Source organism: Haliotis rufescens, unplaced genomic scaffold (genome assembly GCF_023055435.1).
Source record: "Haliotis rufescens isolate VD_foot unplaced genomic scaffold, xgHalRufe1.0.p SCAF_8, whole genome shotgun sequence".
Taxonomy (NCBI): domain Eukaryota; kingdom Metazoa; phylum Mollusca; class Gastropoda; order Lepetellida; family Haliotidae; genus Haliotis; species Haliotis rufescens.
This window is the reverse complement of record NW_025964372.1, coordinates 48,513,744-48,526,259: the sequence shown is the minus strand read 5'-3', so window position 1 is coordinate 48,526,259 and position 12,516 is coordinate 48,513,744. Positions and strand designations below refer to the sequence as shown.

At 39.0% G+C, this 12,516-nt stretch overlaps 1 protein-coding gene across 1 annotated transcript in view; it reads left to right on the top strand.

The window, feature by feature from the left end:
* LOC124115152 overlaps positions 1 to 12,516 on the top strand; it is a 42,708-nt gene that overhangs the window by 4,243 nt on the left and 25,949 nt on the right. The window contains exons 3-5 of the mRNA XM_046476027.2: positions 1,969 to 2,226; positions 4,756 to 4,882; positions 12,201 to 12,376. Of these exons, the coding sequence (XP_046331983.2) occupies positions 1,969 to 2,226; positions 4,756 to 4,882; positions 12,201 to 12,376 (561 nt within the window). The remainder of the gene's footprint in view (positions 1 to 1,968; positions 2,227 to 4,755; positions 4,883 to 12,200; positions 12,377 to 12,516) is intronic.

Sequence of the window (12,516 nt, the reverse complement as noted above, 5' to 3'; positions counted from 1 at the left end):
AGTGCAACCTAATATTTATGTCTACATGCACCAGTGCAATCTATTCTTGAAAAGTGCAACCTAATATTTATGTCTACATGCACCAGTGCAACCTATTCTTGAAAAGTGCAACCTAATATTTATGTCTACATGCACCAGTGCAATCTATTCTTGAAAAGTGCAACCTAATATTTATGTCTACATGCACCAGTGCAACCTATTCTTGAAAAGTGCAACCTAATATTTATGTCTACATGCACCAGTGCAACCTATTCTTGAAAAGTGCAACCTAATATTTATGTCTACATGCACCAGTGCAACCTATTCTTGAAAAGTGCAACCTAATATTTATGTCTACATGCACCAGTGCAATCTATTCTTGAAAAGTGCAACCTAATATTTATGTCTACATGCACCAGTGCAACCTATTCTTGAAAAGTGCAACCTAATATTTATGTCTACATGCACCAAGTGCACGTTAATTTTTTTTTCAAATTTGGGTCTGATTAACCCTCACTTTTCGAAACAACAGCGATCTCAGAACACATTCGATACTTTACAATATAACATCATTATTCTCTGTGCTATGTGTAATTTGTAATGCTTTCTTTGGCGTGACGTCATCAAACTTCAAGATTATGTGCACATATTCCTATTACAGAACTACATCATCAATTTAAGTAAAATCACGACACAGTCATCTGAGATCTGAGACTGTAGGTATTTAGACCAGTTAATGGATCTATGTTTCAACTTTTTTATTGGACCAGGATGGATCCTGTTTTTTTATGAGTGAGTGAGTGAGTGAGTGAGTTGGGTTTAACGCCGCTTTTAACAGTATTCCAGTTATATCACGGCGTGTCAGCTTAATGTGGGAGGAAAGCCCGAAGTGATGCAGGTCTAAGACGTTTACCACTTCGGTGAAACCCACGAGCACGGGTATGGTGCTGACAAATCTAGAAACATACTTGGGGCGAACCGGGATTCGAACCCACAATCATAGGTTTCTGGCGTGCCAAAGGGACGCAACTCTGCACAGCGAATCGCGGCGCCTTAGCCGACTGGGCCACCCGAGCCCCCTGTTTTTTTATGATGCAGCTGGGGTACGATGACATGCATCAACCAAGTCAGCCAATCTCACCGCCCAGTCCCGTTAGTCGCCTGTTCCGAGTCATAGTCACCTTTTACGGCAAGCATGGGTTGCTGAAGACCTCTTCTAACCCGCTATATCAACATGCACCTCTTAAGTGAGCCCTGAAATACTGAGTTTTGATTGACAGAAGTTCGTAATACGGGACAATTAAATAATATACGTCATACAGCAGGCGAGAGGGTGTGTGTGTGTGTGTGTGTGTGTGTGTGTGTGTGTGTGTGTGTGTGTGTGTGTGTGTGTGTGTGTGTGTGTGTGTGTGTGTGTGTGTGTGTGTGGTCGCCCCCCTTCCCTCCCCCCCCTCCCCTTCATAAACAAATGTAGGAACAAAGTTTGAAAGGTTACCTATATTTAAAGGTCGTCATCGATCACAGTTTGCTAACGCGGCTTTATAACAAGGCAAGACTATCGTGCTATAATTATATAAATTTAGTTTTCTATTCTGTGTGAGTATATGTTTTTATTCAGTCTTCATAACTTTCTGTGTCAGAGACCGTGGAATATATGTAGTGGATACAGCGTCTGTCTAACGAGAGCAGAACGCATGAAGTTCGATCCCTAGCAGCGTCATAAAATATGGCACTTGTTGTTACCCTGCCTGGTGCTGGGCATTAAGGGGAATCAAGGTCTGGTCGGCCCGGAGTCAGTATACTGTGTAAGAGTAGCGTATTCATGCTAAACTGCAGCATGGTAACTCAGTAGGCTGGCACTACAAAGCATCATGCACGTCGCTCTGTAGGTGTCAAAAGCTTGAACGCGACGTTCATAGCTATTTCACTTAATCTCACTTTGTGTATTACATTTTTAAGTGTGTGTAGAAGTGTCCGTCTTGTTTCCAGTAATAATAGCCAATGCGACTGCATACAACATTGGCAAACCTGCTGTCTTCAAGTGTCAACTCAAAACCAACGACAACACTGTCTACGACCTCCGTTTCGAGTCTGATCCTACATCAGTGGCGGAGCGTGGTACGACGTCGGTGGAGGACAACGCCACTATAACGCTGTCGGTGCCGTCACTATTTCTAAGAGACGCGGGGACGTTGTATTGCATCACCAATAAAACCACCCTAGCTAGAAAACTGATTGTTGTTGGTGGTAAGTATGCTACAATTGATCTATGGTATGCATAACAGGGAGGAATACCATACTTACCTTACTATACCTGCTTACACGTCATACGAGAAGGGGCGGTCGGGTAGCCTAGTGGTTAAAGCGTTCGCTCGTCACGCCGAAGACCCGGGTTCGATTCCCGACATGGGTACAATGTGTGAAGCCCATTTCTGGTGTCCCCCGCCGTGATATTGCTGGAATATTGCTAAAAGCGGCGTAAAACCATACTCAGTCAGTAAGTCAGTCATACGAGAAAGTCTATATAAAAGGGGAAACGGGTGGCCCACTCGTCTAATTGCCGAGTTGCGTCCCTTGGGTGTGCCAGAAACCTTTCATCCTGGTTTCGAATCCCGGGTCGCCTTGATGAGGTTTCTAGGTCTGTCAGCGGCATCCTTAACAAACATAAGCCGTCACCCAAAGTAGTGAGTGAGTGAGTGAGTTTGGTTTAACGCCGCTTTTGACAGTATTCCAGTCATATCACGGCGTGTCAGCTTAATGTGGAAAGAAAGCCCGAAGTGATGCAGGTCACAGACGTTTACCACTTCGGTGAAACCCACGAGCACGGGTATGGTGCTGACAAACCTAGAAACATAATCGGGGCGAACCGGGATTCGAACCCACAATCATAGGTTTCTGGCGTGCCTAAGGGACGCAACTCTGCACAGCGAATCGCGGCGCCTTAGACGACTGGGCCACCCGTGTCCCCTCACCCAAAGTAAATCGTAGCAGGCCATAAAGAGTTTAGTTCTAAACCACATAGCATCATAACTTCAAACAACTCATTGTGAAGCAACCTATATGACGTCACAGTATCAGTACGTGAGTATTGTTTTATGCCGCTTATATCAACGTTCCAGTAATATCACCAGGAATGATATCAGATTTCGCACATTGTAACACATTGTCGAGAAACACCAACTATGTAGGACCCAAAATTCGAACTAGCCCTTATCTCACCTGCCGCTTCTGTCATCTGTTTGTCTGATTGAGCTTTGTACTCCTCATCCATTGGATTTAATAGTCGTTAGTAAATTAAACATTGCTGTAAAATTATTTTAAATTAAACAAAATAAATCGACCTCTTATTGTGAAGACAACAACACGACGTTTTACAGTAATAGTCGGTATTATTATGGTTTCTACGGTAATGTGTCGCACTGTGATGTGAAGAAAGCGTATTCATGTTAAGTAGTTACAAGCTATAAATAAAGACAGCGTTGAATGGAACAGCGTTAAAATACATCACATTGAGGTGCTGTTGTATTTCTCCCCGCAAATGAATTTTTAACACCTGCCGTTTGTCGGGATGACTTATTCCTCTGATAGAAAATATCAAATGTGCAACACGGTCCATTAAAACGTAATCTAGGGGTTTATAAGCACACGTGTGACGGAGCAACTGAGGCGTTTCAAATTGTAAGGAAGTACTGCATTTTGAACTTAAAGAGAATCTCACCTGAATGTCTCGTTATCATAATATCAACACGAGTCGTTAAGTTTTTACTTTTAACTGTTGAGTGTTGGTTAATATATTTGATATCAAAAGACCGAGGTTGATATTCTCTTGATCATCCAAAATAAATATTCCAACTTTAGGTTGTAAACAAAACACCCAGTGTCTTGGGTTGATCGTGAGATAGTGGGAAATGAATTCTTTTAATTGGATGGTTTTAATTAGCCAAAAGTTGCACATTCATCAATTTCAAAACAATATTAAGATAACCAAATGGCAACATATCAAAGCAAACAGCACATTCAGCAACGACCTGGACACCCATATCTCTATCAAATGTTGAGTAGTATACACCATGGTATATAAGGCTGGCGGGGCAATAGGCGGAAGCAAACACCAGTCGTTTCTAACATCCCCGGTGAATGGACATGGAAATCCCGGTCTATTTTCCAGGAGACTGACAATCATTGATTCTCCAGGAACATGCATTCCGCTTCGAGACTTGTATTCTATAGTAATAATCACCCTCATTTCTCTTCATTGAATGTAGCTATCGGGTGGGTAAACTTCGAGATAGAGGAGGGGGCTATATTCAAGATTTCACACATCTCTGATGTGAGTTAACTTCGAGAAAGCGAGGAATATGTGAAATGTCCTTGACGTCTTCATTGATAACATCTGTGTAAATTTTGGGTAAGACATTTAGGCAAGAAGTAGGCATCCCCATGGGCACCAATTGTACCCTTCTTCCTGATTTGTTTCTTTCTGCATATGAATCGGAATTTCTGCTCGGATTGGTAAAGTCAAAACAAGGTAATTTGGCCAAGAAGTTTAACATTAGCGTCAGGTATATCGATAATTTTATATTGCTCAAAAGCCATCAAATAGCCAGTTCCCTTCCACTGATTTATATATTTCATTTCAAGGACGTGACTCTAAGGAGGTTGCACGAACTGTAGATGTAAATCCACATAGTAAACTTGCCCATGGGCCTAACCTTTCTACACTAATAAAACACTGCAAGGGAAACTGATTGTATTAATTACTTGCTGTGTTCACAGCACCTCCAGTTGCGGCGTACAACATCAGCTGCGTCTCCTACAACCAGGTTAGCCTTGAGTGTAACGCACACGTGCACGAGACACCAGGGCCGCTTCAGACGCGATGGACGATAGAGTACAAAAACAGGTAGGCCACGCATCGCGATCTCGTAGCTGAACATTTACAAACAGACGGTCGTCAATACTTCACGGTTTGTATTCCCGAAGTTCCTCCTTCGCCCGCGAATACTTAGGGCCGTTAGTTTAAACGGGCTGTTTCCAGTGAGCCCTAAATTACATTCATTTGGCAAGATTTCTCATGCAACATGTGCCACTGGCTCGCGTCATCTACTCCACGCACTGCTTTAGTATCACGCAGTGGTAGGGTTCATTGCATGGAGAAGAGATCATGTGAATATCATCAGTTATAAACAGTAACTCTATTTCATTACCTCACTCAAATCGACATACGTCACTAATACATCGCATTAAGTTTGTATATATTCACGGCACTATTACATAGCATTAAGGCTGTGTATATTCATGGCACTATTACATAGCATTAAGGCTGTGTATATTCATGGCACTATTACATAGCATTAAGGCTGTGTATATTCATGGCACTATTACATAGCATTAAGGCTGTGTATATTCATGGCACTATTACATAGCATTAAGGCTGTGTATATTCATGGCACTATTACATACATGTAGCATTAAGGCTGTGTATATTCATGGCACTATTACATAGCATTAAGGCTGTGTATATTCATGGCACTATTACATAGCATTAAGGCTGTGTATATTCATGGCACTATTACATAGCATTAAGGCTGTGTATATTCACAGTACTATTACATACATGTAGCATTAAGGCTGTGTATATTCATGGCACTATTACATAGCATTAAGGCTGTGTATATTCACAGTACTATTACATACATGTAGCATTAAGGCTGTGTATATTCATGGCACTATTACATAGCATTAAGGCTGTGTATATTCATGGCACTATTACATAGCATTAAGGCTGTGTATATTCATGGCACTATTACATAGCATTAAGGCTGTGTATATTCACAGTACTATTACATACATGTAGCATTAAGGCTGTGTATATTCATGGCACTATTACATAGCATTAAGGCTGTGTATATTCACAGTACTATTACATACATGTAGCATTAAGGCTGTGTATATTCATAACACTATTACATAGCATTAAGGCTGTGTATATTCATGGCACTATTACATAGCATTAAGGCTGTGTATATTCACAGTACTATTACATACATGTAGCATTAAGGCTGTGTATATTCATGGCACTATTACATAGCATTAAGGCTGTGTATATTCATGGCACTATTACATAGCATTAAGGCTGTGTATATTCATGGCACTATTACATAGCATTAAGGCTGTGTATATTCACAGTACTATTACATACATGTAGCATTAAGGCTGTGTATATTCATGGCACTATTACATAGCATTAAGGCTGTGTATATTCATGGTACTATTACATACATGTAGCATTAAGGCTGTGTATATTCATGGCACTATTACATAGCATTAAGGCTGTGTATATTCATGGCACTATTACATAGCATTAAGGCTGTGTATATTCATGGCACTATTACATAGCATTAAGGCTGTGTATATTCACAGTACTATTACATACATGTAGCATTAAGGCTGTGTATATTCATGGCACTATTACATAGCATTAAGGCTGTGTATATTCACAGTACTATTACATACATGTAGCATTAAGGCTGTGTATATTCATGGCACTATTACATAGCATTAAGGCTGTGTATATTCATGGCACTATTACATAGCATTAAGGCTGTGTATATTCATGGCACTATTACATAGCATTAAGGCTGTGTATATTCACAGTACTATTACATACATGTAGCATTAAGGCTGTGTATATTCATGGCACTATTACATAGCATTAAGGCTGTGTATATTCACAGTACTATTACATACATGTAGCATTAAGGCTGTGTATATTCATGGCACTATTACATAGCATTAAGGCTGTGTATATTCATGGCACTATTACATAGCATTAAGGCTGTGTATATTCATGGCACTATTACATAGCATTAAGGCTGTGTATATTCACAGTACTATTACATACATGTAGCATTAAGGCTGTGTATATTCATGGCACTATTACATAGCATTAAGGCTGTGTATATTCACAGTACTATTACATAGCATTAAGGCTGTGTATATTCATGGCACTATTACATAGCATTAAGGCTGTGTATATTCACAGTACTATTACATAGCATTAAGGCTGTGTATATTCATGGCACTATTACATAGCATTAAGGCTGTGTATATTCACAGTACTATTACATACATGTAGCATTAAGGCTGTGTATATTCATGGCACTATTACATAGCATTAAGGCTGTGTATATTCACAGTACTATTACATAGCATTAAGGCTGTGTATATTCATGGCACTATTACATAGCATTAAGGCTGTGTATATTCACAGTACTATTACATAGCATTAAGGCTGTGTATATTCATGGCACTATTGCATACATGTAGCATTAAGGCTGTGTATATTCATGGCACTATTACATAGCATTAAGGCTGGGTATATTCATGGCACTATTACATAGCATTAAGGCTGTGTATATTCATGGCACTATTACATACATGTAGCATTAAGGCTGTGTATATTCATGGCACTATTACATAGCATTAAGGCTGGGTATATTCATGTCACTATTACATAGCATTAAGGCTGTGTATATTCACAGTACTATTACATACATGTAGCATTAAGGCTGTGTATATTCATGGCACTATTACATAGCATTAAGGCTGTGTATATTCATGGCACTATTACATAGCATTAAGGCTGGGTATATTCATGGCACTATTACATAGCATTAAGGCTGTGTATATTCACAGTACTATTACATACATGTAGCATTAAGGCTGTGTATATTCATGGCACTATTACATAGCATTAAGGCTGTGTATATTCATGGCACTATTACATAGCATTAAGGCTGTGTATATTCACAGTACTATTACATACATGTAGCATTAAGGCTGTGTATATTCATGGCACTATTACATAGCATTAAGGCTGTGTATATTCATGTCACTATTACATAGCATTAAGGCTGTGTATATTCATGTCACTATTACATAGCATTAAGGCTCAGTATATTCATGGCACTATTACATAGCATTAAGGCTGTGTATATTCATGGCACTATTACATAGCATTAAGGCTCAGTATATTCATGGCACTATTACATAGCATTAAGGCTGTGTATATTCATGTCACTATTACATAGCATTAAGGCTGTGTATATTCATGGCACTATTACATAGCATTAAGGCTCAGTATATTCATGGCACTATTACATAGCATTAAGGCTGTGTATATTCATGGCACTATTACATAGCATTAAGGCTGTGTATATTCACAGTACTATTACATAGCATTAAGGCTGTGTATATTCATAACACTTTTACATACATGTAGCACGAAGGCTGTGTATATTCATGGCACTATTACATAGCATTAAGGCTGTGTATATTCACAGTACTATTACATAGCATTAAGGCTGTGTATATTCATAACACTATTACTGAGCATTAAGGCTGTATATATTCATGGCACTATTACATAGCATTAAGGCTGTATATATTCACGGCACTATTACATAGCATTAAGGCTGTGTATATTCACGGCACTATTACATCATTTTAAGGCTGTGTATATTCACGGCACTATTACATCGCACTAAGGCTGTGTATATTCATGGCACTATTACATAGCATTAAGGCTGTGTATATTCATGGCACTATTACATAGCATTAAGGCTGTGTATATTCACAGTAATATTACATAGCATTAAGGCTGTGTATATTCATAACACTATTACTGAGCATTAAGGCTGTATATATTCATGGCACTATTACATAGCATTAAGGCTGTATATATTCACGGCACTATTACATAGCATTAAGGCTGTGTATATTCACGGCACTATTACATCATTTTAAGGCTGTGTATATTCACGGCACTATTACATCGCACTAAGGCTGTGTATATTCACGGCACTATTACATCATATTAAGGCTGTGTATATTCATGGCACTATTACATAGCATTAAGGCTGTATATATTCACGGCACTATTACATAGCATTAAGGCTGTGTATATTCACGGCACTATTACATCGCATTAAGGCTGTGTATATTCACGGCACTATTACATCGCACTAAGGCTGTGTATATTCACGGCACTATTACATCATATTAAGGCTGTGTATATTCATGGCACTATTACATCGCACTAAGGCTGTGTATATTCACAGTACTATTACATAGCATTAAGGCTGTGTATATTCCCAGCACTATACATACATGTAGCATTAAGGCTGTGTATATTCACGGCACTATTGCATAGCATTAGGGCTGTGTATATTCATGGCACTATTACATCGCACTAAGGCTGTGTATATTCACGGCACTATTTCATCGCAATAAGGCTGTGTATATTCATGGCTCTATTACATCGCATTTAGGCTGTGTATATTCATGGCACTATTACATAGCATTAAGGCTGTGTATATTCATGGCACTATTACATCGCACTAAGGCTGTGTATATTCACGGCACTATTACATCATATTAAGGCTGTGTATATTCATGGCACTATTACATAGCATTAAGGCTGTATATATTCACGGCACTATTACATAGCATTATGGCAGTATATATTCACGGCACTATTACATCATATTAAGGCTGTGTATATTCACGGCACTATTACATCATATTAAGGCTGTATATATTCACGGCACTATTACATAGCATTAAGGCTGTATATATTCACGGCACTATTACATAGCATTAAGGCTGTATATATTCACGGCACTATTACATAGCATTAAGGCTGTGTATATTCATGGCACTATTACATCGCACTAAGGCTGTGTATATTCATGGCACTATTACATCATATTAAGGCTGTGTATATTCACGGCACTATTACATCATATTAAGGCTGTGTATATTCACGGCACTTTTACATCGCACTAAGGCTGTATTTATTCACGGCACTTTTACATCATATTAAGGCTGTGTATATTCATGGCACTATTACATCGCAATAAGGCTGTGTATATTCATGGCACTATTACATCGCAATAAGGCTGTGTATATTCACGGCACTGTTACATCGCAATAAGGCTGTGTATGTTCACGGTTTGTTGAGGAAGACAGTGAATACAAACCCTGAAAGCCCAACATGATGAATACAGCTGTCATATGTGTTTTATCAGGCGGTTTCGCTTCAAAAACCAAAACCAAGAACACAAATAAAACCTTTGACATCAGTGCTTCAAACTGCAAATGGACAGGTACAATATATACCACATGTATGATAAAATCTTGTTACAAGGAAACCCAGATTATTATTATTACGCTACACATGTCCGTAAATATTTCCACGATATTTTCCTTGCAGGATCAATTATATTATTATATAAGACATAGGCCCCCTATGCATTTAATTTTGATAAAATATAGAAAAAAATAAAATTAAAATTTATTTTGATGGATGACATCCTTTTCATACATTGCCCGTGTGACATAAACATTAGAGTTTGGGATATGTCATAACAGCTGAGCCAATGTTATACACATAAACAACCCATTGTTAGACCAATAATGTAGCAGATTATTTTCCTGTGAGATAACCGCCTTCGTGATCCCTCGACTCACACAAAGGCCAAACTGCTGTAATGTAGTCATCAACCGTCGTTCACATTTCCACTGAAGTGTCTTGTGACCTCAGAACCACGGGGATTTGCTTATCAATCACAGCTGATCCAAGTTCAAGGTTAAATTTTCGAGGTGAATAAATCTTTTCATAACAAATTGTTTAATGCAATACCAATACTGATATAAAGAATTTCTTATGTTGTACTATGTCAGATCTACGTCGTTGCCATTGCATCTTAGGACTGTTAGATGAACGTCGTTGACATTGCATCTTAGGACTGTTAGATGCACGTCGTTGCCATTGCATCTTAGGACTGTTAGATGCACGTCGTTGCCATTGCATCTTAGGACTGTTAGATGTACGTCGTTGCCATTGCATCTTAGGACTGTTAGATGTACGTCGTTGCCATTGCATCTTAGGACTGTTAGATGCACGTCGTTGCCATTGCATCTTAGGACTGTAAGATGTACGTCGTTGACATTGCATCTTAGGACTGTTAGATGTACATCGTTGACATTGCATCTTAGGACTGTTAGATGTACATCGTTGACATTGCATCTTAGGACTGTTAGATGAACGTCGTTGACATTGCATCTTAGGACTGTTAGATGTACATCGTTGACATTGCATCTTAGGACTGTTAGATGTACGTCGTTGACATTGCATCTTAGGACTGTTAAATGAACGTCGTTGACATTGCATCTTAGGACTGTTAGATGTACGTCGTTGACATTGGATCTTAGGACTGTTAGATGAACGTCGTTGCCATTGCATCTTAGGACTGTTAGATGAACGTCGTTGCCATTGCATCTTAGGACTGTTAGATTTACGTCGTTGACATTGCATCTTAGGACTGTTAGATGAACGTCGTTGACATTGCATCTTAGGACTGTTAGATGAACGTCGTTGCCATTGCATCTTAGGACTGTTAGATTTACGTCGTTGACATTGCATCTTAGGACTGTTAGATGAACGTCGTTGACATTGCATCTTAGGACTGTTAGATGAACGTCGTTGACATTGCATCTTAGGACTGTTAGATGTACATCGTTGACATTGCATCTTAGGACTGTTAGATGAACGTTGTTGCCATTGCATCTTAGGACTGTTAGATGTACGTCGTTGACATTGTATCTTAGGACTGTTAGATGAACGTCGTTGACATTGTATCTTAGGACTGTTAGTTGAACGTTGTTGCCATTGCATCTTAGGACTGTTAAAAACTACTGCACAATAATGTGGTCCCGGACAAAATGAGTGTGGTCGTTTGGTTGCACAATTATTTTGCTCATGCACATTTTCCTAAACATTGATGAGGTCGGTCTGACTTTATTTTACAAAAAATGTTTTTTTTCCGAGTTTTTTCTCATTTTCACACGAAGAAAACACAACTAGACACAAATTGAACTCCTTCATTCATGTTGCATTTAGAGCTATGGGTTACCTTGCGTGCATCATTTTGCATCATTTTGTATCCTCTAGTTGTAGATACAATTGTTGAAACATGCCTACGAACAATAACTTAGAAATACCTTTTTTGGTTGTTTCAATCAGAGGTGGTTGTTGGGATTTGATACCTAAATTTGTTTGATCAATCCCGTCAAATATTTCTCAAATTCATGGTAGAATCAAGTGTAACACCATAATTTCACAAGAACATTTCAATAATTGTGTTTGTATTTGACAGCGGTCGGGGCGGTGTGTACGCTATTTGTAGCAGTTCTAAAGAGTGTATTCTCCGCATCAACAACGACAGAAACACCAACGTCTTCTTCCCTGCTCTGCGTCACACATTCCGCGTAAATGGCACCAACCGCTTGGGGCGCGCGACAAGGACGTTTGAAGTAGAACCGATACTAGTTGGTAGGTTCATAAATCTGTATATTCCCATTCACCATGACGGTGCTACAATATATTATAATTATGTGGGTAGGTTAATAAGGTTTTACGCAACTTTCAGCAATATTCCAGCAATATCAGGACAAGGATATACCAGAAATGAG